The sequence below is a fragment of the Microtus ochrogaster genome, chromosome 10 (assembly GCF_000317375.1).
Source record: "Microtus ochrogaster isolate Prairie Vole_2 chromosome 10, MicOch1.0, whole genome shotgun sequence".
NCBI classification, from domain to species: domain Eukaryota; kingdom Metazoa; phylum Chordata; class Mammalia; order Rodentia; family Cricetidae; genus Microtus; species Microtus ochrogaster.
The window spans coordinates 72,271,011-72,297,337 of NC_022016.1; the positions used below are offsets into that span (position 1 = coordinate 72,271,011).

The 26,327-nt window shown below is 46.6% G+C and overlaps 1 protein-coding gene across 1 annotated transcript in view; it reads left to right on the forward strand.

The window, feature by feature from the left end:
- Window positions 1-26,327, forward strand: part of Fyb2 (FYN binding protein 2) — a 107,632-nt gene that overhangs the window by 28,071 nt on the left and 53,234 nt on the right. The window contains 3 exon segments of the mRNA XM_013348492.2: window positions 11,343-12,090; window positions 15,123-15,278; window positions 16,967-17,000. Of these exon segments, the coding sequence (XP_013203946.1) occupies window positions 11,343-12,090; window positions 15,123-15,278; window positions 16,967-17,000 (938 nt within the window).

Consider the following 26,327-nt stretch of genomic DNA (forward strand, 5'->3'; position numbering starts at 1 on the left):
GCTTCTGGGGACTGCCACCTTGTCCTTGTCTCAGAGGATGGATATGAGCGCAGGATATCAATAGGAGCAGGCACTCCAGGTGGAGGGAGTGGCGTGAACAAACGCACAGAGGCTACTCGGTTTTCCCGAGGGGGGCGGGGCTGAGTCTAATGGAGTAGGAAGTACCAGGAAAGAAGATGGGGATGATGGCAAAAATCAGCAGACGGGGCCTTGTGTGTGTAGCTAAGACATGTGTAAGTTAGCATCAGGCCATGGGGGACTACTGAAGGATTTTTAATAAGGGCAGTACCATGATTAGAAGAGCAATTTAGGTGCATTGTTGGCAAGAAATTAATTGGCAGTTCTCTGAGAAAGCCCTCTTTGAAATGAGATTCCCCTCCGGGCCACTATCTGAAATCTGCTCATTCATTACGTTCAGGGTTGCTCTGGTAAATATTTATTGAACACTTGGAGTCACTCATCATAGAACCTGTGGGCTCCGGGATGAGTGGCCTCCTCTGCCCGCTATAAATGAGCTCAAGGAATCCAGGGGAAGCAAAGTATCCACTTGAGCGACGTGATAAAGCGATAAAGACGGGAAGAGAATGGCAACTGCGTCCAGGTGTGCTGTTGCATGAGAGGCTGAGATGGCCATACCAAAAGCACTGTGGACACACAGAGATTCTGGTCAGTGGGGACATGCTCAGGGGTCCCCAGGACACATCCAAGACTAAGAGCGGTTGCCAGAAGAGGTCTGAGGAGAGGTTTTGGGGGGCAATGGTAACAGCCTCATGGGAGTTTCTGAGCAAGTTGTAAAAGAAACGAGTGTGATTTGAAGGATGGGTATCTGGCAAAGACACCCCGAACAGGTGACGCACAGGCCTTGAGGATACAGGAAAATGTGGTCCTCATCCAGGAAGCATAGCAGGTCTGTGTGATCACGGAGAAAGGTGAATGAATGGCAGGGACTCCATGGTAGAACACTTGCCTAGCATTATGTAAAGTCCTGGCTTCCACAGTACGAGAGAGAGTATGGAAAGAGGAAGGACATGTCACAGTGGCTTGAGACCAGATCAAGGAGCTTGAAGGAGTTGGTTAGCGTTTGTGCTAGCCTGCTTTATGTCAACTTGACACAAGCTAGAATCATCTGTGAGGAGGAAGCCCATATTGAACAAAGTGCCTCTATCAGATCTGGCTGTAGGCAAACCCATAGGGCCTTTCTTAGTTAGTAATTGATATGAAGAGCCCAGCCTATTGTGGGTGGTGCCACCCCTGAGCTGGTGATCCTGGGTGCTATAAGAAAGCAGATGGATCAAGTCATGAGAAGCAAGTCAGTAAGCTTGCAGAACCTCCCTGGGTTCTGCCTCAGTTCCTGCCTCCAAGTCCCTGTCCAGTTTAAGCCCCTGCCTGACTTCCTTTAATAATGGATGGTAAAGTAGACATGAAATAAGCCCTTTCCTCTCCGGGTTGCTTTTGGTCATGGTGTTTCATCACAGCGCTAGAAACCCTGGCTAAGATAGCATTTTACTTACTAAAGAGTTATGGATAGCACTGGTTTTCAAAAAGAGTGAAAAATTCAAATTGAATTGTATTTTAGAGCCACTGAGTCTTTGAAGAGTTGTTTCATGCAGCCGATGGCCAGGGAGGAAAAACTGTGAAAATATAAGCAGAAGCAGATGGCCTGCTGGACTCTCTGCTAGGGGCGTCCTGCAGCCACAGATATCACTTGTTGTGCCTGGTACAGACTGATGATGGTCTTATTCTTCCTCTTCCAGTCTTGTAGGCTTTCCTGGGAAATCCTGTAAGATTCCATAATGCCCCACCCCCATTTCCCAAGTGCAGCATGCCTCAAAGATGGCTGACTTGTTGTAACTGTCTTGGTATCAGAACCCTACCTGAATCAACCCAAGACAGTTTCAGGTCAGTACTTGCTGGTCCTTAGATGAACACTCAGGTTTTCCTGTGGAAACAGTTGTCGGTCTGAGCATAGCATGTTGCTGCAAAACATGCCAGGGCTTACGTATGCAGAATCTGTAATATGCCACCTTTGGAAAATTGGAGAACTTCTGCATCCCAAAGTATATCTGGACCATAATCTGGACTATAATCTTTTCTGCATAAAGATTATAGACATATTTTTTTAAACTGAGATAAAATCTAAACCTTAGGCTAGGAAGACGTTCTCCGAGGGCTTGCCGTGTAAGCATGAGAACGTGAGTTTGATTCCCTGGAACCCACGTAAAGCCAGATGTGGAAGCACACATCTGTAATATAAGCACTACCATGTGAGATTCGAGGTGGAAACCACAGCCAGAAAGCTAGTGGGTCTGCTAGCCTGGTGTATAAAGCTGCAAGCCACAAAGAAACCAGCTCTCAAACCATGGAAAACAAGGCCTGATACCCAGGATTGACCTCTGACCTCCACATATGTGCATTAGCATCTACATCCACAGGCACACTCACACAACACACATCCATATACCGAAATCTGAATCTCAGTAATTGTCCTATTAGATAGTTTTATGTCACCTTGTCACAAGCTAAAGTCATTCGAGAGGAGGAATCTCAACTAAGAAAATACTTCCATCAGAAGGTTGTAGGCAGGCCTGCACGGCATTCCCTTAGTGATTGATGGGGAGGGTCCAGCCCATTGTGGATGGTGCCATCCCTGAGCAGGTGGTCCTGAGTTCTATAAGAAAGCAGGCTAGGCAAACCATGAGGAGCAAACCAGTAAGCAACAATCCCTCCATGGTCTCTACATCATCTCCTGCCTCCAGATTCCTGCCCTGTTTGAGTTCCTGTCTGGCCTTTGATAATGAATAGTGATATGGAAAAATAAACCTTTTCCTCTCCAAGTTGATTCAGCCATGGTGTTTCATCTCAGCCATAGAAACCCTAACAAGACGAGATTCCAAGCAGCTTCCCAAAGACAGAGAGAGCAATGAAGCCTGGGTTCTGTGAAAGACCCGGGTGCAGGGTTTGACGGGGGAAAGTTGGCTCATAAGTATTCATTTCCAACACTGGAGATGTAATGGATTATTTATATTGCTACCAAGTACTGTTGGGACCTTGAGTTCCAGTTCCAGAGTTTCTCTGGCTGCTGATGAACAGAAAGGCCTTCTTAAAAGAAAAGGTATCTGCCAGTAAAGACTAAACCTTGTCTGTGTTCTCTGAAAGGCTTGCAGCACCAAAATACCTTCTCTTTCTTGATGCTCTTTTGTAGAGCAACCAAGATTATTTCTTCCTTGAGTAAAGGCTCTGAAGAGCCTCCGTCAGGACATCTTTCTTCTCCCATCGCCTCTGCCGTGTTCTGGCTGCCCCTTGAAATGCAGGGGACCTGCAGGCCTTCATTCTCTTGTTTATGCTGACTCTTCAGCCCAGAATGGCTTCAGAGCCTCTTCTCCAGTGAAAACCGTTCATCTCACTTCAGGCAGGCTTCACCAGACTTATTTATTGTGTGTGCGCGCGCACACACGGCGCGTGCATGTCTGTATCAGAAGATAGCTCACAGGAATCGGTTCTCCCTACTCCATGATTTCTGCCACTCAGCAAACTCTAGGCTAGCTAGTCTGGGAGGTTTGGGGAGGTGTCTCCCGACTCTGTGGGAGCGTTGTCATTAAAGATTCAAGCCACCACATCTTTGTGATGATTATGAGGTCAGCAGCTTGAACCCAGGCCATCAGACTTAAGAGCCAAGTGTTTTTCCCCACCGAGCCATCTCGAGGGCCCCAAACTGATTCATGATGCCACGGTGTATTTATTGACAAAACATTCGGTCCTGTGGTTAGGCGGCTGTTTTCCATAACTGCCTTCACTGAGCGGGCATTGAATGTTTGGGGTTGCTCCGCTTAGCTGGCCCAGCTATCAGCTGAAGATAACAGAGATGAGTAGAGCTGCTGCATTGTAAAGAGTGGAGGGCTGGGAGAGGCCACGGGGCAGCAGAGTTAAGTTAGAAGGCGATAAGCAAGCAGAGCGGACCCAAAGGAGTGCCCAGAGACGCATGACCACACTGGACACTGGGAACTGGCTTCCTGTCTGCATGGGTGGAGACATGACAAAGGAAGAATTTGACCTGTAGGCCCCAGTTCTAGCTTCCTTCCTTGGATCACATGGAGAGCCCTCCTTAAGGGCCCTGATACCTAACTGAGGAGGACAGGGCTCAATTATCAAACCTTATCCTGATATCATGGGGGCTTCAGGTTTTACTCTGAATTGTTTCCAGGGCAGGTGAGCAGACTTCAGGCTGTTCCGTGCCATTTTTACCCTTTCCTGGGGGTTGTAGGTGTTAATCCCTGGTACCGGGAACACAGGCAGTCTCCCTACTATCCAGCTCTCAGAGTGGCGAGGCCTGTGTTCCTGAAAAGTGACCCCACACTATTTGTAAGACTTTCCCCTCTTTCTGTGTTAGCTAATAACCTGGCCGCTATGGCTCCCTCTTTGGCTAGAGCATGATTTCTTGGTGTCTGCAGCTTCCCTGTGCCTTGGATTTTTAGCTTGCCTATCCCTCAGGGTCCTTGCATTTGCTGTCCAGCAGGGATGGTTTCAGACTTGTCGTAAGCTTTTCCCATCCATGTTGCCCTTGTGTTTTCCTGTGGTGGCGAGCTCTACTCAGCAATCTATGGGAACTCAGAAATTAGTGGCATTTGAGGGGCACAGCTGGCATGGGGGGGTTCAATCAGCTTTCACACGTGGGGTCACAGCTAATTCACTGGAAACCTGTTGTTCTTTCTCGTGGGTGTGTTGTGATATAGGCATCATGGAAGGCCATCTAGAGAACCATGATACTCTGCCCAGCAAAGAAATGTGGCCAAGTAGCTTCCATCCCATGCTTTATAAACATCAGAAAGGGACATGTGATTTAACACCAGACTTTTTCTCATCTGCAAATTTACTTTATAAAAATGACATCAGCAAACTACATTTTGTTACTTAGTTATGCATATTTATGTATTTTTTAGATTACATCACATCAGAACCACCCTCAGAATCCAAGACTACATGAGCATATTTGCTATGTCATTTATTATAATTTTTTAATTTCAATTTTATCAGGAAAATGTTGTGTCCCTGTCAATATAAACAACAAAAAGCAAATGAAGGTAAGGGTTCCTGGGGGCTGGAGACGTGGCTCAGTGGTTAAGAGCACTGGCCGTGTTTGCAGAGGACATGAGTTCAATTCCCAGCAGCCATAAGGCGGCTCATAACCCAAGCTCCAGTTCCAGAGGATCCGGGCCCAGGCATGCACACAGTGCACATACAGTTATGCAGGCAAAACACTCAAACACTTAAAATATAAATTTTAAAAGACTTTTTAAGAGATAGGTTTTTCTGGAATTTTAATTTGCTTTTATAAAATAGTCAGTAGGTAATTTCTGTTTTAGTTTGTTTTATTCCTTGTCGTTGTATGGTGTGTGTGAGTGCAGACCCACAGTGTACATGTGGTCAGGCAATGGTTTCCCCTTTTGCATTGTGTCTGGGAACCAAACCCAGGTCTTCAGGTGTGCTCAGGAAGCCTTTTTACTCACTGAACCACCTGGTTGGCTGTGGTTACTGTACAGTTTCTAATGGACTTGTGACATATACACAATTAGTTCTAGAACTTCTGTGAGGCAGCAAAGGATTAGAAGCTGGTTCTAAATTTATAAAGACACTCTCAGGATGGCTAAAAGCAGTCCTGGGGTCACATGGAGTTGGGTTGAAATTCCTATGTGATGTTCTTTTCTCTGTCAGTGGTTCTAGACCAGTGGGTCAAGGCTCCTTTGGGGGGGTCACACGATCATGACCCTTTCACAGGGGCCTCCTCAGGCCTTAATAAAACATAGATATTTACATTACGATTCATAACAGTAGCAAAAGTACAGTTGCGAAGTAGCAATAAAATGACTTCATGGTTCTATATAAGCTTGAGGAGCTGTCTAACCTCGCTTTACACATTCTCTTATCTATAAAATGGGGCATACGCATGCTTGCATTGTGGGACTATTGAAGAGATTAATAGAGACTCTATGCATGGGCGTTCACGGCGAAGCTGAAGAGGACAGAAAACAGCTATCAAATGTGTCTGAAATACACAAAGGGGCATGGGAGCACATGAGCTCATAGAGTCGGTGGTGACCAGGAGCTCCAAAACCAGGCTGCAGGAGTCCAATCTCAGTCTTGACCTTCTGTGACCTTGAGGGAGTCATGTAGGCTTTCTGTGCTTGGTGTCTGTCTGCACCTGGGAACCCAACAGGTGTGGGCAGGTGAATGCGTGTGAACCACTCACGTCAGCATGTGGCGGGTGCAGGTACGGGAGACACCTGAGTGTCGTTCTCCACGTTTGGCTAAATTGAGATGTCCTAACATCGAGTCCAGGGAACTGGACTCAGAAGCGTTTGATCCTGGCTGCTTCCTTCTGAAGAAGTACTTTCTCTGTTTATGGTGGCTGAATGCCCCCTCCTTTCCATATCAGAGATAAGCCTCTTCTGTTTAGAGGACACCGTGCCTTTTATCTTTGATTGTTCCCACAATATCTCGGGCAGGGCTCTGCCACGTGCTTCCAAAGTGGACCATTTGCTGCTCACCTGGTCCATCCAGATCCGAAGTGCCCAGGATGTTTTCCAAAGCTATTTTCAGTGCTATCTCCCGACATTTGAGGGGATTGTGTGTTTCTGTGGAGACTCAAAGCTGGCCTCACAACGATGTGCCAGGAAAGTTAAAAACGTTACAGTTACTGTTCCTGTCTCCCACGGACCTGCTGACTTTCCCCAGCATGCTTTCACTGGTTCAGGTTTGTTTTTTTTTTTTGACTCTGTGAGCCTCAGGACTAGAGGAAAGCAAGGTATTGTGTGTGTGTGTGTGTGTGTGTGTGTGTGTGTGTGTGTGTGTGTGTGTGTGTGTGAATCTAGATTCTGAAAGACTTGTACATCTTTATCCATTTATCAAGATTTTATTGAGCAGCTGTTGTAAGACTTCTATTCTTCTCAGTTCTGATGTTACGTCAGTGATCTTCATTGCAGACGACCAAATCAGTTGTTACCTGTCTAAGCAGTAAGAGGTTTATCATAGATGGCCTCAGGAATTACCAAGCACACTGGGAAGGATGCTGTATGCAAGTGGGAGCCCATGGACGCCATCATCTGCTGCATAGCACGACAACCTCTCCCACACTTGGCTCCCAAAGGCTCATTTCCCTCACTTCCTCTTGGAAAGGTGTAGCGGAGAGACTGCCTGGAGGTGCAACACTGACCGTTCTGGCCTCTGCATGAAGGGAGAGTTCACGGCATTGGGCTGGCTGAGTCAGGCTGCCTTCAAGGGAAAGCAGGAGGAGAGAGAAGGTGGTGTTGCTTGTTGCCATCAAGGAGACATAGAAGGTGTATCTGCTGTAGGTCACCTTCTTCAGTAGAACCGTCAGTCATGTCCCCTGTTCTAACGATTGCCTCAAGTGCTTTAAGAAGACTGAGTTTGCAACCTCGCCTCTAACTCTTCCACCTCCAGCAAGCTGCTCCACACCTCCAGGCCTGTGGCTCTTATTTTCTGGACACCCTCCCACTGTTGGCCCACTGCTGTCCCTTGTCATCTCCAGGAAGGTTTCTTTGCATCTCCAAGCCTCTCTTGGGCTGTGTATGCAATGATTTTCCTACAGTATACTGCAGTGATCCAAGGTATCTGTCTGTTTCATGAGTCTAGGTATCATAACTTGAGTATCTCACTCCTAGAAGGCAAGCAGTACATATTGTGACTGATATGAATCAGATTGGCTTACCTGAGGGATTAGGAGAAAAGTGGATAGTCCAGGCAGAAGAAATAATACATTTGAAGGTACGGAGATGAGAAAGGGCAATGTACATGACACAATGAGGCAAGAAATGGGCCATCTGCTGGGGAGGGGCCCCAGGGGTATCAGAAAGTTCGGGAGAGGAATTAGGATGGGTCTCAGCACTCAGGAAATGTATGGAGCTGACTTGAGAGCTTGAGTAAGTCAGTTTGAAGGATTTTCAGCATGTAAGCGCTTACATGCTCAAATTCGTGTTGTTAAACAGATTTGTCTAGCAGCTGGGTAGATGAAGGATTAGAAGAGCTCAGAGTCGAAGCAAAAAGGCCATCAAGAAGCCATTTCAAAGTGGCAGTAGCAAGAAGACAGGGGAAGCTCACAAAGATGTGGTGGCCTTAAAAGGGAGCTATGGTTTTAGCCAGAAGGCTTTAACCCACTGTTAGCTCCCAGCCCCCCACCCCCATGCCACCTACCTGATGATCTCAACTTTGAAATCTCAGAGAGTGTTAAACAGAAAAGTCCAAATCACATCTGTTCCCCATGCCCACCAAGGAGAAGGAAACAGTGTCTTGCTGAAGAGGTGTGATGATCACCAAACTGAGACCAACACCCACTCTGGCATGTGATGGAGCAAAACAGTGAAGAAGACCATTGCCACGCCTTCCTAATTCCCCACCTGGCTCCTGCCCCTAAGGTTTGCTTGTGTGTTTACTTACAATCTCCATCTCCCTGATAGTATACTGTGACATCTGAGAGCAGAGGCTTTTGATGCTGAAAACAGAGTCTTGTCTACATAGTAGGTACTTAATGAACATCTATGGAAAGGGGAAATGACCCAAGCATAGCCAGGTTTGCCCCCATCCTGAACCAGTGCTCTTTGCAGAGGTCCTTGGTTTGAAGGTTACCAAATGCACCATTCTATTTCCTACTTTGCACAATCACTCCAACAAAGATTAAATCTTACCAAGTAATAGCTTTCTAGTTCACATGGCTTCAGATAATAAAGAAAAAAAAATCATGGTGGCGTTACTTTAACCACGGGCCAGTTCACGCCTGCTGGGATCCAGAAAAAGAAAAGTTGGTGAGTACGCTGATAAATAAGAAGCCCGTGTGCCATTGTGTGGGAACATAAAATGATGTGGTTGCCATGGAAAGCAGTATGCAGGGAGGTTTTAGCGAAACAATTTAAAAATAGAATTGCCAGATGATCCAGCAGCTCAACATCTGGGGACAGACCCAAGAGACCTGCAAGCAGGACATCGAAACGGTGTTTTAGAGCGGTCTAATTCCCAGCAACTAAAATAGAAAAAGAACCTAAGTACATAACCCAGGCTGGCCTCGACAGAAGAGCTTCCTGCTTCCACCCACCAAATAGTGGGACTTCATGTGTGCGCTAGCTTGCCTGGCTAGGGGAAATTCTAACACTATAACACGGCTGAACCTTGAGGGTATTGCGCTAAGTTAAGTCACCAGACACAATGAGACAAATGCTATATTTTTTCATTTGTTTATTTACCCGCAAGAGTCGAACTCAACGCGTCAGAAAGCGAAGTGGGAGGGGACTGTGGAGCTCTTGTTTACGGGATGGAGAGCCTCCATTTTGTAAGCTGCAGGGTCCTGGAGACTGTTTGCACAACAAATCTTTTTCGTGGTACTAAACTGAAATCTTTTCAATAGGTAAGACCATGTACTGTATGTTATAACTACTCACTCAGAAGTATGTATGTCTGTTATCTTATTTGATCCTGAACTGTTGTGAGAAAGTACATGTCTTTTTCCGCCTCAGCCAGCCTGTTCTATTTATGAGAACAGGGCTCCTCGAGTATCTTAGGCTAGCCTTGAACTCCTAACCCTCATATTTTAGGCGCTTGAATAAGTCCTCGTTTATAGTAAGGAAAATAGACTTAGAGTCATCAAAAGGTTTTCATAAGGCACCTGACTGGAGAAGGACTAAGCCAGGACTTCACCCTGAGGCTCCCTGATGCTACTGCCAGTTCAGGCTTCTGCCACATCAGGAGAGAGGACATGGAGATGCTTTAGCTGATCTGTGGACTCAAGTATTCAGTCACTGGCAATTTGCAGAGAGAACTAAAGCGTGCGCTGGGATGGAGGTATGTATCCGAGTGGGATGAGGAGAGCTCACCAACCAGCCTGCAGCCACCTGCCTTCCAATGCCTGTCAGCTTCCCTCCCTTCCCAGGAGCAGGTGTGAGTCAACTGTAAACATGGCGCAGAAAGGTCACCCAGCGTTCCCTCCGCTGGCAAAATCTAAAGTCACTGCCATGACAATGGCCTGTGTACATGAAGTAAGAAAGGAGGAAAGAAAAAAAAAACTTGAAACGTGATCAGGAGAGAATAATGGCTCTTCGTGTTTGGAGTGGCTCCGTTAAATGTCCTCTTGCCTCCCATGCCAACAAAAGATGCCAGAATGCATTTACCAAAATAAATGAGCACTAATAGGAAAAGGTGGAACAGTAGGAAAAGTACCAAGCCTATCAGGCTGGACTAACAGCCAGTTCCCTATATAGTCCTGGACACTCCCGCATTGTCCCCCACACCTACCTTCTGCCCTAAGCCTGGGCTGCCATTACCAAAAGCCCTTTTCATGTGCTGGATTCGAGCTGTGCTCCAAAGGGAACCACAAACAACAAAAAAATAGTCTGGCCCCTTGGAACTTTGGTTTAATCATAGTCCTACTATGTATCCCCTCCATTGGACACTTTCTGTGTAGTAACGCAATCCTTCTAGCATATAATATTGTATAATCTTATACAACTGCAAGAGAAGTTAAGACAGGGCTGTGCGTAGAATTTGCCTGGATGAGAAAGGACAGAGTCAGATTTAGACGCGAGCCTTCTGAAGTTTGCTCTTACAACAGCCAAGTCACAAGGAGATGCAAAAGCATCAAGGGAGCAGGGAAGCTGCTGGCTCTCCTGGGCCTCCTAGAGGCAGTCTTGACGGAGAGTGGGCTGAAAATCAGCAGGGAAGTGCAAAGAAATATTTGACAAATGGATGGGAGTGCACGTTATGACTCAAGTAGGTCAGGGTAGAAGGTGGGGCAAGACTCCAGATCAACTGTAAACACCCCTTTGTAGAAGACTAGTCATGTTTCAATTGTTCCGTGCGGAGATAAAATTCCATTATCTTCTGAGCAAACAGAGACAATATAAGGTTCTAGGCCAAAGCAGATTTTAACTATTTTTCTCAAGAGAGAAGCCATCAAAAGGCTTATCAGCCAGATGTGGTGGCGCACGCCTTTAATCCCAGCACTCAGAAGGCAGAGGCGGATCTCTGTGCAGGTCAGGCAGGGTTGCATATAGTGAGACCCTGTCTTACTAAAACACCAAAAATGTTTATGTATCAGTTGCTAGTGCTGTCTCTGATTGGTCCTTCTATGCCATGAGAACATCCAACATGGCCAGGTTTAAGAGGGAGAAAATGGTTTCACCCATCCACATTGACAGCAGCAGCACTGGCTAGTATCGCTCACCTGGGGAACAGTTCTGTCACGTCGACCATGGGAGACCTTTAACAAGTACAATGAAGTCAGCTGATCGTGCTGCACATTTCCCCAGGGTAACCAGACACTTCTGTTCCTCTTTGTGCTTTAGGAAGGACTAAGCAACTTCAAGGAACTTCGAGCCAAATTTCAAAAGTTTGATGCCCCACCTCTTCCAGGACCTATTAAGTTACCAGCTAGTGTTTCTCGAAAGGAGGACAGGGGACACACACAGCCAACTCAGAGTCTGGCTAGCAGGAAGCGTCTCTCATCCCCCCATCATCAGCCCCTATCTTATTCTTCTGCCGAAGTGTCCCGGCCTCTTAAAAGCCAGAAAACAAAGTCGACCCAGAGAGGTGATATTCAGAAGAATTCAAGTTCCTCTGGACCTCCAGAAAAATCTGCTATGTGTCCTGCAAGAAATTCCCAGAAAGCTGCCATGCCATTGGATGTGAGTAAATCAAGAGCAGTGACATCCAGCGAGGGCAAAGGAATGGGCATCAGCAGCTTCAGATATAAGCTTTGGAACTGGGAGCAATTTTCATCTCAGAAGAGTGATTTGTCCCCAGCTCCTCCCCTTACCAACTGTGGGAATAAGACCTTCCATCTTGAAGGACAGAAAACCACCGCACTTGCTCATAGAAAACCCGAAAAGGGCCCAGAGGCAACAGGAGTCCAGACCCTTCCTCCCCAGAGCCGTATGATGGTCCAGGGAAAATCACCCATGGCCTCTGAACCCTCCCCTTTGCCACTTCCTCAGCACAGCAGGAAAAGCACAGAAAGCCCTGGAGCTGAGGGGAGCCCCAGGAGCAGCCCGTGCCAGCCTGTTTATGAATGCGAGCTTACCAGCCTGGTTCCAGGTAAGAAATCAAGTCCAAGTCCCCGTGGGACCCAAGACAAGACCATTGTGCCTTTCTCACACCGAGCCTGCAGACTTGAGGTAGATACAGCCTTTGCAATGGAAATACAGCATGGCTATGTTTGGCATATCGGTTAAACTGTAGTCTTGGGTTTTTTAGTTGGCATACCTGTTAAATTGTATTCTCAGGTTTTGAACAGGTGCTTAATCCATAATTGCATGGTGGCACAGTTTGACTGAATTTGGGCTTGAATCCCAGTTCTACCTACTACAAGCTGTGTGAACACGGGTGGTTTATTTATTTTTATTTTCTTTCTTTCTTTATTATGTACATAGTACTCTGCCTGCCTGTATCCCTGCAGGCCAGACCCTGCAGGCCAGAAGAGGGCACCAGACCTCATTACAGATGGTTGTGAGCCACCATGTGGTTGCTGGGAATTGAACTCAGGACCTTTGGAAGAGTGAGCAATGCTCTTAACTGCTGAGCCATCTCTCCAGCCCAACACGGGTGGTTTATAAACTTCTTAAAGCTTCGTATGTTCTAGCATGAGTCAAACTCATCACCAGCCTTCTCTGGGTAGAAAACGGCACAAAACTCATCATTTCAGGGTTAAAACCTAAGGGGGAATCTCCTATCTCCTGATCTTTCCATTCTTTGCTTTGAATTCATCAACTACCTGTGGCTCTACCCTAAAAGTATGTTCAGCGTCCCTCAACTTCCGTCTCTGCCCAGGGTCTAGTCTCTACCATACTTTTCTCTCACTGGACCATTATCTGCTGCTTTCCCTACTCTCCCACTCCTGCCCCCTAGTGTTCTGTTCCAGTCCAGTCACCTGTTCCCTGTCTCCCGTGTTCCTGTGTCCGCCCCCCCCCACCGCCACCTCAACCACCACAGACAGGGTGAGCCTCTCAGTTAGCATGAGGTCACATCACCCTGCTGCTCGAAATCTGCCTGACCTTCTAACAGTGCCTCACACAGTTTGGTGCTGGCCTGCTCCTCCATCCTCTTTATCTCCTGATTCATTTACCATGAAGTCTTTAGACATAAGACGCCGGTTCTGTCCCAGGACTTGGCACAGATCTGCCCAGAAATTTCTTCTGCATGGTCCCTGACCATGACCCCGTCCTCTTTCGTAGTCTCTGTTGCAGTGACCCCTGCTCTGAGTGGACTCTTTAAATCATCTTCGTGGTTCCTGTTACCCTTGGGTTTCTCACAGTTCTGTGGTTTGCTCATGGCCCTTGCCTCTCCCCAGTAAGGTGTCACACACTTGTTTGCCTCTGTAAGGTGGTGTTTTCAGAGCATAAAATGTATCTCACCCACCGCCTTGTCACCCAAGAACAAGATCAAGTTAAGTCTTCAAAACATATTTATTTTGTGATTGATTGATTGATTGATTGATTGATTGATTGGATGGACGGATGAACTGACGGATGGCTTGATGTATGAGCGGATCACCCCCACACACCCTAAGGCTTCCCCTTGTCCTTAGGATAGAAACTAAAGTACTATGCCCTCAATGGCCTTGCATGTTAGTTTTTGTATCTCTGACTTATCTTCCCCTAGCTCATCAGCCTACAGTCTCCACCCCAGGTAGCCCTCCAGGACTCCTTTCTTTGTTCATTCCTTCTGTATCATTAATCTCTGTTATTATGATGAGCATCCCTGAAGCCAGGACTCTATTTGTTTCTGCCCCCAGTTCTCTCTCCAACTCCTACAATAACGCCTGGAACACAGTAAATAAATAGGTGCTGATGACGATGGGAAGCAAGGTGGCTGGAAAGAAAGCTGTATAGGGAAAAGCAAAGGAGGGGAGGGTCGTCTCTCAGACGCAGCTAGTCCGGGAGCGGTTAGTGATAGCCATGCAGATCAGCTTAGCCCAATGCTTGGGGGGGGTGCATATCCAGCTAATAATTGATTATGTCTTCTTGATTTTATTAAAACTAAAATTTCCAACATTTCAACAAACTTACAGTTATAGCCTAAGAAGGGAGTAATTTAGCCCTGAGCTTCTGGAGACGTGGCCTCTAAAGGAAGGGCAAGAAGGAAACTTGCCCCCCCACACCCATCTTAGCTTGTGGAGGACACGGACTTCCCAGAGGCACATGTGGAACACAGTCTGCTTGTTTAGCTTGGGCCTGCATAGACAACTATTGCGTTGTGTGAACCAAGAATGAAGATCCCCTGATTATTAAAAACGCTGTGTCCTTTCTGTCAAAAGAAACGTGACCTATGATTTTTCATGTATAATCATGGGATTCCTGTTGGCGTCGTATTTATGAATACAGAAAGCAGAGATACACACTATGGGGGCTGTGGAGACAATCTGAAGACACTGAGTTCATAGATCCTAAGAACCTTGAAGCCAGAGCCCTGGAAACTCAGGGATCAATTCCTAGTCTGCTCTACAGTCCCGTGCTATTTGCTCAGCCCGCGCTTGACGAGTCTTTTCAGTGAACAGTCACGGTCCCTCCCATAAGCTAGGAAAGAGTCCCCGCAGAGGCTCCCGGCCATGGCACAGATGCAGTACCATTAGCAATACACCAGAGCGTGGAGATTAGAGAGCGTTAGTCCTGGCCTTGGTTCCGGGAAACTCAAGAGGACATTTTTAGGAATCCATCCCTGGAGTTCAGCCTTAAAAGAATGAGCAGACGTTGGTAAGAAAGGAGTCAGCGTCCCAAAGTCAGGAGGGGCAGACAAAGTCTCGGATATGAGCGAGTCGCTGATGGCTTTTAAAGCCAGGGCTGAGGTCCCGAGAAGATGTGAGCGGAAGATGTGTGCACTAGAGATTGAGAAGTAGGACAGGGCTGTGTGCTGGGAAGAGAATCTGGAACTAGGAATCCAGGGTGTGCTGGAATAGCAGAGGAACAGTAGTGGGCCGCACTGAGGGTCAGCAAGACAGCAATGTGTGCAGGTGCGTGTCCCGGTCCGCATGTTCTCACTGCCGGACGGAGACTAGTCAGGGGGCCAGCAAACGGGTCAGTTTTACCTAACAATGTAAATAACACCCTGCGTGTTTTCATGTCCATCCTCAGAAAAGACAGAGAGCAGGCTTCACCAGCTTCCCAAAACAAAGCCACTGCCTTCCATTGAGACCCTCGGCCCGCCTCCCCTGAAGCCTGCAAAACCCCCATTTGTGAACCTGCAGGCCTTCCAAAGGACGACTGCTCTCTCCACGACCCTGAAAGAAGGTAAGAAGATAATACACAGTTCCTACCCACACCAGCCAGAGTCTTAGCCCAGCGCCTGGACCACATGCCTCTTCCCTCTCCACCCCACTTCCGTGTAGCAAGCTGGTCTTCCAAGGGGCTGAACATTTTTACTGCTGTCTGTGTGTGCAGCTGTGGCAGTTTGCCCGTGAAATGATACATGGGGGTAGGAATTGGTCCCTTATCACTCCCGAGCCAGCCCACTTCTCCCTGGGAGTACTGCATTGCATCACTGGGAACCTGCCCAAGAGGAAGAAAATAAAAAGTTTCCAAGTAAGGAAGTAATGAACCTTTATGTGTGCTGCACAACCTGTGCTGTAAACAGTCAGTGAAGGAGGAAGAAGAAGAAAGGATGGGGCAAAGTCAGTTTAAGCTTGCCCCCACATATTTACTAAAGTCTCCTTGTGCCCTGTGCCCTGCATCCTCTGTAGGATGTGACGCATCCTCAGAAGCCATGTTTCTGTGTTCTTTTTGTCCCTCCCTCTGCCATTTAGGGGAACACCTCTGGTCCTTTCTGTTCCTCCCTCGGCATCCTCCTCCTAATGTCCGAAACACCTTTCCTTGCTCCCCCACTGAACACGAGGGGAATGCACTCTTCACGCGCTGTGCAGTGGGTGCCGCGCGGTGATGTTTGTTTTTGCCGTGGCCATCAGTACAGCAGATCACTGGTGGGGTATCAGAGCTAATACAATGTTGGTTGTTCATTTGTCTGCTCTGAGCAGCTTCACAGTTGAATCTCCCTAACTCACTGGCTCTGAAGCCAGCATCAGAATCACCCGGGGACTTTAAAAACCTCATCCCCGGAGTTTCTCATCTTGTGGGAGCCTGGGCATTTGCCTTTTAAGTGTGTAGTGGCATGCTAATCTGGGGACCCACACATGGAGAACCACACATTCACTACAGGTCACCTGCAGCCTTACCCTTTAAAGGAAAGTCCCCAGTCAGGGACAGAGCTTTCCTAGGTGTGTGATGGTAATGTGGCCAGCTCCACATCAGGGAAGACTAAGTGTGATTTAAAAAAAAAAAAAACAAAAACAAACCATTATTTTGTTTGTTTTTTGAGACATGGTTTTTCTGTGTAGCCCTGGCTATCCTGGAACTCACCACGCGGACCAGGCTGGCCTCAAACCCAGAGACCTGCCTGCTTCTGCTTCCAACAGTGTCTTTTATAAACATTAAAGAACTATTGCCTCAAAAGAGAAGATAGCTGTCTAGAACAAAACACTTAAATCTATGATAATAAAAACAGGCTTTGTGGACCTCAGCTCCTTACCAGTAGCCATTTCAGTTTGAGCCCGGTACTCACTGAGCCTCCTTTGTCTGTCATGTGAAGTGGGGGACTGTGGTGCCTCTAATCTTGGGGGATTGTTATAAGAAAGTATTTTACTCATGCCTGGCATACAGCACATGCCCAGTAAATCTCAGTGTCATTTAGATCACATGTGGGGTAGTCTCTCTCTCAGGCCATGTGGTCAGAACAAGCAATGCAGAGGTTAAGCCTACACAGAGGGTCCTGTCCTTAAGGAAGCCAACGTGTCCTTAAAGGGCACCACGGAGTGTAGGTATGTGTGGCTGTGCAGAGACAGACAGTCCTCTGGGTACCAGCGTGAGAGCATCATTTCCTTTAACCAGCCTGCCATCAACACCCCCTTTTCCTCTTGCTCTTGCAGTGACTGCGAAGGAGGGCCCCCTGCTTCCAGATAGGTGAGTACCTGTTCCTTTCCTCCACTGGGGGACACTCATGGGCCTTCTCAAGCACAGGCAAAAAGCCCAAAAGCCAGCATGTGTATCCCCCAGAAAGGCTGCAGGAAGAACAGACTTAGAAGGCAAACCGCAAATCTTGGTTTTAAATAAAAGATTAAATAAGATGCATCTAACAGCGGCACCGATGCTAAGTTGCAAGTATCATCCTCTGAGGTGTTTGAGATTTCTTAATTGTCCAGGTGGGTTTAGTATATTATAACATTGGCCCTTCTTGGTTACAAATCAAATAAGAAGCTAAAGAATGCTCTGGGCAGCTATGGTGTTAGGAGTTGGAAACGGGTAAAAGATGCTCTATTTCTCATGCCCCCTCCTGAGAATGTTGTTATGAAAGAGTCGAGTCATTAATTCACTTAGCCAAATAATATCTCTTGAGCCTTTGAAGTGCCTGCCTTTGAGCCGCCTGGTTTTTGTGGGCTTGCTCTTTTGCATGCCTCTTGGGGGCTGCAAAGTTGCTGCTGCAGCCCTCACTTTATGGCCCTAGTTGCCTAGCTTCAGAAATGCCCCACTTGCTAAGGCACGATCAATTCCGAGGTGCCCAGACTGTTTTGACTAAGCCTCACCCCCTCATGGGGATGTTCTTGGCAAGGGCAGTATCAGGAGGAGAAGCGAGCTGACACACCAGCCTGTTTCAACTCTGCCTTCAGATGTTCATAGTCGTCAAGCATGGTATCTATAATAGAGGAACCACATGATTCAGAGTGGCCCCAGTGAGAGTGTGGCCATATTTCCTCAGGAGGGACTGGGAAGGCTTTAGGGAAGCATTTCTCTATGCAGATCTCTAATACCACAAATTCTTGGGGACAGCGCATGTGTTATCGGCCTGGTAGTAGTGCTGGCAGGAGTTGCTCACATGTCTGCAGCTCAGCTGGAAGCTGACTGACTGGGAATAGCCCTAGGACTGGATATGTAGACTTGGCACTGACCGTCATCACGAGACAGAAACGTTCTCTTCTCAGGGACAGCAGACAAGCCAGACAGTAGCATTAACACTCGCACATTCCCAGCCTTCCCTGTGTGACTCTCACTCACCATCCAGTGCTCAAAGTACCACACTGGCCGAGTCCAGAGTCAGACTGAGGGATACTGAGGACTCGCATGCAAAAGGATGAGGATTGATTGTAGAGCTGTTAATCCACTCAACCCATCAATGAAGAGGGAACACTAGAGTCCAGTGTAGAGGAGGAATGTTTGCTCGGTGTACTTCTAGTGAAGAGATGCTATAGGAGGGGACAGGAGGTGTGTGACATAACCTGTCTTTGTGGACCAAGAGAGTTGAGTGGAATCAGAATGTGGACAGTATAGACATGGGTTGAAGAGCAGACAGGAGCCTTGTGACGTACCTTGTACACCCAGGGACTGTTGCAGTGGCCCTGTGCTGCCAGAGTCTGGTTGTGCTGTGCTAGACATAATTCATGCACTCTGGAAACTCCTAGTATAAGTCCATTTGAGAGCGCTGAGGGCAAGGTGGGTCAGCAAAGCTGCAGTTCTGTGAAAGAGGTGGTAACGTGGAAGGCTCTCGCAGCGGTTCACACTGGCCACTCAGTGATCACAGACCCGGAGGGGCAGCTGAAGTGGCCGTGTCCTCTGTAGTGCTCGGAGTCAGCCTGGTCTCACAGCCATCGTTCTGGAAATATCTGAGAATGAGTGTAACTGAGCCGGGCATACTGGCACTAAATGAAGATTTCTCCGGCATTTTAACCACAGCAACAGCAAGTCATTTTACCCCAAGAGCTGTAAGGGGCCTTCGGGAGACAGTTTCCTGTGCGGCCCTACCTTCCTACAGGATTCATGAAGGCAATTGTGACTATTCTTCCCCATCACACTGGCTTCAGAACACAACTCCCATCTCAACTTTTTGTTATATATGAATTATGATATAGGCACATAAGAATGAAAGGCAAAGGAGATAAAGAAGAACCATAGTACTCCAGTGCATTCATGGAAGACGAAGTAACTTGAGCTCTGTCCTACACAATAGGGGTAGGTAGGTCCACTTAGCCTCTTTCGTGCCGTTGTAATACGGAAGTGAGATCTGAGCAGGGTGTTCCTCGTGGTAACCCACACCTCTGACAGGTGGCTGGATGATGGATGGATGGATGGATGGATGGATGGATGGATGACATGACGAACAGTCGAGATAGAAATAAAATTAGGTACAATAGCACATGGCTGTAATCCAAACACTAAGAGGCCTGAGGCAGGAGAATTGACACAAGTTCAGGGACAGTCTGGGCTCATAGTGAGATCCTGTCTCAAAAAGTAAAGGAAGAAAAACTAAAAATAAATAAAACCAAGATGGGGAAAATGTGTTTAATATAGATGGTAATAAAGAGGGATAAATAGAACAAAGTATCCTGTTGTGGAAAAATAATCGATACATTCAGATTATAAACTATATCCATCTGTACCTGTGGGCTCCGATCTATAGATCCAAATAAACCTTAGATAAAAATTTGGAATAAATTCTATGTGCTAAGCATGGAAAAAAAAAACCACTTTCTTGTCCTTATTCTCTTAGCATATGGTATCACAGCTATTTACATGGGTAGGTACCACCCTGGCATGTTAATAAGCTAGAGGTGAGGTAAGTGTATGGGAGTAGATGTGTAGGTTCTACATACATACTAATCATTTTATAAAGTGTTATGGGCATCTGTAGCGGTGGTGTTTGCAAGGGATTCTCAAGTAATTCCCAGAGAGACTGAGGGGCAGGCGACTGTATATTAAAATCTTGCTAAGGAGTTTGGACTTTGCCTTGTCAACGACAGGACAGATGTTAGCTTGAACATATAACTGTCATCATGCCCAGCAGCCTTAGATACAATTTCCATGGAAACTGGCGCTTGCTGGGAAAGAAAATCTTCCTTGTTCATGTACTGACCTTCAATACAGATATTAAATTTCGGCACAGATTTATCATAACTGGGAAAGAACCTGGCAGTTTTCTAATATAGCCAGGCCATGAGCATGAAGATAATAAAAGCGTGGGTTTTGAATTCCAGCCCTACCACTACACATTTATAATAGTGAGCCTGCCTTAACTGCTGCAAGCCTGTTTCTGGTCTTGTGCGACAGCGAAATGAGACAAGGCCCGCCAAGTGTTCATTACAGAATCTGGCATCCGGAGAGCGGCTCACTGAGCTATCATACAGCATCCCAAAGGATAGAATAATGTGAGGCCCCTGCTTCCCGAACCTCTACTGGTGTGGAATTCAGTGGCTGGAATACTCAGTACCTTTCTTTCTTTGTTGGATCGGATTTTAATTCATTTAACAAGTATTTCTCCAGTCCATTCTGTATACTGATCAGTCTTTCAAAATAAATTGGGAGAAAAATTGACCTCCATATCCCAACGTTTCAGCCATTTGTCCCAGCTGAACATGATTCTTATGTAAAACAGACAGGATTTTTAACCTTTCTTAGGACAGGACTTTAACCATAGAATATCACCTCTCTCTAAATGAGAACACTTGCCCTTGATCTTTGAAGATGAAGTGTTTGCATTTTTGCTGTATTGGTGGGGGAGTGTCACACATAATTATCTTGATAAGAGCTCAGTGTCATCAAAGGTGGCCGTCGCTCATTTCTGTGCCTCTTCCTACCCTGTGTAAAAATATGAGAAGCAATGCTGTGCAACAGAACACGTACACTTCCAGAGTCAGAACACTAAGAAGACCAAGCCCCTCTTCCACACTGGAGAGGAGGGGCACCATGTCAGAGCTTTGATGTTCACATCTGCAAATGGACATATGATGCTATTTCCTTGGCCATACTGTGGGGACCAGTGTATACACCAAACCGTGCATGGATAGCGCCCAGGGAGTCTTAGCTACTTCTTCATCACAACCTCACCATCCTTGTTTGTAGCTGAACTCTTAATGTCTCGTTAGCTCGCCACAGGGATCGAGCTCTTTAGTGAATGTTCCTTCTCATTGTTCTTTCATGCAAACCATGCTGGCTGGCATCCCTCTTGAATCAGCAGTCAGAGTCTGTGTGAACAAGGCAGGTTGGTCCCTGGGCAACGGTTAGCTTTAGGTCACTGTCAGTACTTAGCAGGGCTGGCCAAGGTTTTATTCATGAGCTATAAATATGGCTTTCTCCCATTAAAAAGTAGCAGAAGGTAATCCTGATCAGGAATAGAGAAAATACCCACATATGGGGCCTCTGAAGAGCCTGTAAGTGTATGCATAGGAGTCTACCACTGTCTCACTTAAATCTTTAGTACAGTGTGTGTGTGTGTGTGTGTGTGTATGTATATGTGTATGTGTATGTGTGTATATGTGTGTGTGTTTGTGTTTGAGACAGAGTCCCACTATCCAGTGCAAGCTAGCCTCAAATGCTTGAATGTAGAGGCCACTCTACCTCTACCTCACAAGAGAACTTTTTAAAAACGATTTTAAGATTTATTTTGATTATTTCTAATTATGCATATGTGTGCTTTGGTATGTGGGTATGAGCCACTGTGTGCAGCTATCATCTGAAGCTTGGGGGTCAGATCACCCTGGAGTCGGAGCCAGGTGCTGGGAACCAGACTTGGTCTTCTGGAAGGGTGGTATATGAAGGGAGCTTTTTTATGCTCTGTCTCACCAAAGTTTAAAATACTGGTATCAATTTATTTCCAGTCACATGACTGGTCTCTTCCACACCTAGTATTTTGGAACAGGCTTCTGTATCAAGGCTCTGGCCTATGCCTACCCCATGCAGAATAAAACACAAAGCTTTCGAGGGCTGGAAGCCATTCAACAGTGTCCAGGACACTCTGCACTCAGAGAGGGCAGGGAGTGGCACTTCCCGTGGAAGTGAAAACAGGTCCCTCACTTGGGGTGAGAAGATCAAAACTGTGATAGTAGCACTGAGAACAGTCAAATGCATTCCCAGCCCTTATCAGAAACAGTCACAGAGAAAGCTGTTAGAGAGTATTAGCATAAAACTGGGAATTGAGGGGACCAAAGGAAGTTTAGAAGGACCAACAAAGGCCTCTTGTAGGTGATGACATTTGTCTTAACCCCTGAGTAAGAACCCTGTCCACTCACAGAAACACTCTCGGAGAGGACTCAGAGTCTCAAGACAGGAGGTGATCTTGGCTATAGCCCAGTGAGCCCAATGAGCAAGGGGACGGTGCAGGAGAATGTCATCGGTCAGGGGATAAATTTTGACATTTTTCCTAAACGTCCTAACAAGTCCAGGGAGAATTTAGAAGTATGGAGTAAGGTGACAGATTATTAGTAATAAAGATCACTATTAGTGTTATATAAATAATAAATTTAGAGAGGAAATATGAACGCAGCTTGGAAAGTCATTAAAACAACAAAAGTAGCAACATTCATAGAGTCTGTTTTAAGTCTTCACTTCTGTGTCTATTCCTCTATTGGGAGTCCAAACCCCTTTTCATAGGTGAGAAAATCGAGTCACAGAGAGGTTAAGTAACCAGTCCTGGACGAGGGGATAGAAATGAGAGTAAAGAAATCTAATCTGGAGAAACCCAGCAATTGTTGGCTCGAGTGTTGGGGGTGGGGTGAGGGCTGATGGGATTCTATGATGACTTCTAGTTATTCTGTTTCCTTCTTGATTGTTGTTAACAAAGATGAGGGGTGGCACATAGCCCATGCTTAACACAAGACAAGAATGAGTTTTCTGGAAGCTGCTCGGACTGTTTCTACTTTGTAGCAAGAACAATACAGAGCATGTCAATGTGTCTTTGTCTTTGTGGCAGACCTCCCAAGGCCAGTTTTTAAACTACTTTGTTTCTTCCCTGAGAAGTTTTGCAGGGCAGGAAATCAAGATGAGGCACCCCATCTGAGTGACCAGCAGCAAAGGAAGCTCCTCTGGTTCTGCCCTGATATCTGGGGGTGCGGGGACGCCCGGAAACTCCAGTCCACTTGGTTGGAGTGCTTGGCGGGAGGGAGGAGCAACTGTGGAGAAGGAAATTTTTGAAATCTATATCCTATAGAATTTTAGATCTAAAGCAATCCGATGACTTCAGTTTAAATCACTTCAAAACGTCTTCCTGTCCTTTTAAATTAGACTTCAGGGGCCATACGACAGCCACCGTGTGTCCTCCTTTTCACAAGGGCAGCCATGTCAGGAGAAACGAATGCACTAGAATACCTCTCTTATTTCACGTTTTCAGAATCCTGCCTTTGAAACACTCGCCCGGTCACAAAGCCCTAACCTCACACTGTGTCCCTCCCTCATTCCAAAGCTCCCAGCCACCGGCACACTGCAGAGAAGTGGCTTCTAGTGGCTCCTAGGCCAGACCTAGGTAACGCCCCCCCCCCCCACTCCATATTACAGTGGATGGTGGACTGGGCCGATTCATAACCCTCGTCTGGGCCTGGGTATTTGCAGCATTGGTCGGCCCGCCAGCTCTCCCTTGTCCTCACCACCAGGGTGAGCTCTCCAGCATTGCCCTGACTAGTTCATGCCTCATAGCAATGAGCAATTGATAGGGCCAGTTCTGCTTTCATGGCGTAGGGGCCACTCTCCTGAATGCTACAGCTGATGAGGGCCAGGGCCAGCTCTCTCACCCACCTCAGGTGTTGATGGGCAGAAGGGGAGGTAAGGCACATGGCAGATGAGTGATGGGAACAGCTCTCCTGTGCTCACAACTTGGGGGCTGGCTCAACTGTATATCTACTGAAGGGGTTGGCTCTATTTTGCTGCTCATGCAAGATGCAAGGCCTGCTCTCCTAAGTATTGCAGCTAGTGGGGGACTGGGGCAGCTCTTTCACAAACCTCAAGCATTGATGGGGAGGCATCTCTTCCTCACCCCTGCCACCACATGACAGATGAGTAATGGGGACAGCTCTGCCATGCTCACAACGTCAAACGTCGAGCTGGCTCATTCACACCTCCACCACTGAGGATGGCTCTATTGTGTGCAGCCTGCTTTGTACATAGGTCTATTTAGTAAGGTTGACTGGAAGCTAATCTTTAAATATGGCCCCTCGCCTGGCATTGCTTAGACTTGTTATAGCTGTTAGACTCATGCAAGGAAAGTATTATTTAAAATCTTGTTTCACAGATGAGAAATCAGGGATGGTGATAGTTCTTATCTTGATTCAAAGTGTGATATTTGTGGAGGTTCCTTAGGATATGTATGAACTCAGGACTTTATTAAGGATTTTCAACTACACTGTATTCTCTCAGACTTTCCAACAGGAAGGGTTTTGGAGGAATCTATTATACTACAAACTTTGTAGGAAAAGGTCATCCGTGGTTTTCATCTCTATTTCTCAGTTCCTATCATGCAGAGATTTATGAAGAATAATAATGAATGGCTAAGCGGTGGACCGGGGAACATCAGATAAACTCAATGAAAGAAAGATGGTTGAACGGATTATATGATACACTTTCCGCTAACTGTTAGGCAAATGATGGTAGGCTTCATTTTTGTGTCTTGCACTGATTTCCATATCCAGTGTTATAGCCCTTATATTGTTTGAGCTTGGTGAATGGCTGAGTTGAGCTCTTTGTTTTTGCTTGGGAGCCGTGTGAAAATGGGGTTCACATGGAGCCTTTATTCTCCTCTGACTAGAGCCCAGCTCCAAGTAGGCTGCCAAGACATTGTCCTGATTACTTTAGCTTTCCCTGAAGACATGTTCTTCTCCTGGCTCTGTTTTTTTTAAGACTCCTTGCGCTATGACTGACCGCACCATGAAATTAGTCATCAAGCATGTGCTATCCATTCTGAATTTATAATAGAAGCCTAAAACAGCGAACTTTAGCCGGAGTCCAGGAGGTTCTTCTTTGTATGTTCTGGCCATTGATTCTACAGGCTTTTCTTTCTAGTTCTTGTCTCCCCTGACTGATTCCTTTTAATCTGTGTAGTAACCCATGGGCAACTACTCAAGCTTGCCGCAGTTCTGCAGAAATCCTAGCCTCCTCCTCCTTCACATCATGTCCTCCTGGCTCCTGCTTATCAGACACGATTCATTTTATTAATTAGGTAATTCAGTAATTATCAGACCCAAGTATGTGCCAGCCACTGTTTAGCCTCTGCCCGCATGCAGAATAGTTTCCTCAGTTGGGGAAAGACAAATGGGCCCATAATGACAGACTGCAAGGCAGTGTCAAATGTATCAACATCCGCTTTCCCGCCTCTAGCTCAGGTTCCTCACCCAAGATACTAAGCTCATAGATGTAGAGAAAGGAGGCCTCCTGTCCCTAACAAGTTATTATTGCTGTGTATTTAACTCCTTCACTGTTCAGATGGTGAGGTTCCCGAGTATAGGCACCTTGCAATACTCACCTACTCACCTTCGTGTTCCGGAACAGGAGGTGCTAAGCGGGAAAATGTGATGATGCAACGTTATCTTCCCTTACCTGGGGATGTCTGAAACGATGCAATGTGCTTCTGAGCATTGACGCGGTGCCCCGGAGCTTTCAGGGTTTAGAGCATTTCGGATTTTGAATGATCAGATTAAGGATACCCAACTGTCAATGTATACAAATATTCAAAACATCTGAGAACCACTGAAAACCAAAATAGTTCTGTCCCCATGATTTCTGATAGGCTGTACTGAGTCCTTGTTGCTGTGGAGACCAGAAGGTGACGCACTTGTCAACTGGCTGTCATCAGCGTGACAAATACTATATGAGGTACTGGGAACCCAGTGTGACACAAGGTGCCACGCGATCCCATAGCAGCAGAGATCTAATTAAACTAGGTTTAAAGGTCAGAACAGAATTTCTAGATTATGTCCATGATTTATAGGCAGAAAGTGACATGTAATGGTATGTAGGCATAGGTGGGGAGGAGGGCTGCTAGGAAAAGGGTGTTAGAGCAGCACACAGGTGGGGTCTGGTGTAGAGAGGAGCTGGCCATGCAAAAGCCATCCGAGGCTTAGGCGCTGCCCTTCAGAATCTTGAAGCTAGCAGCAAAGATGCTGTCCTTGCAAAGTAGAAAGGAGACCCACATGGTTAAAGCTTGGCAACCAAGGGGAGGACAGCTCCCAGGAGATGTGCCCAAGGATGAGATGAGATGGGGAGTTTAACGTTGTATGTGTACATGTGTGTATGCACATGTGTGTGGGAACCAGATGTCAATGACACATGTGTTCCTCAGTTGCTCTCCATCTTACTTTTTGAGCCAGGGTGTGTTGCATGAGTTCTAATTTGTCTTAACAATAAAAATCCAGAGTCAGATATTATGGGGTGAAAGCTGAAAGTTCAGAGAAACAGAGCAGCTGGTCACTAGTTCTCACCTCTACGAAATCCTCAGACTGGATGGGGTATCCTGTCTCTACAAATCCTCAGACTGGATGG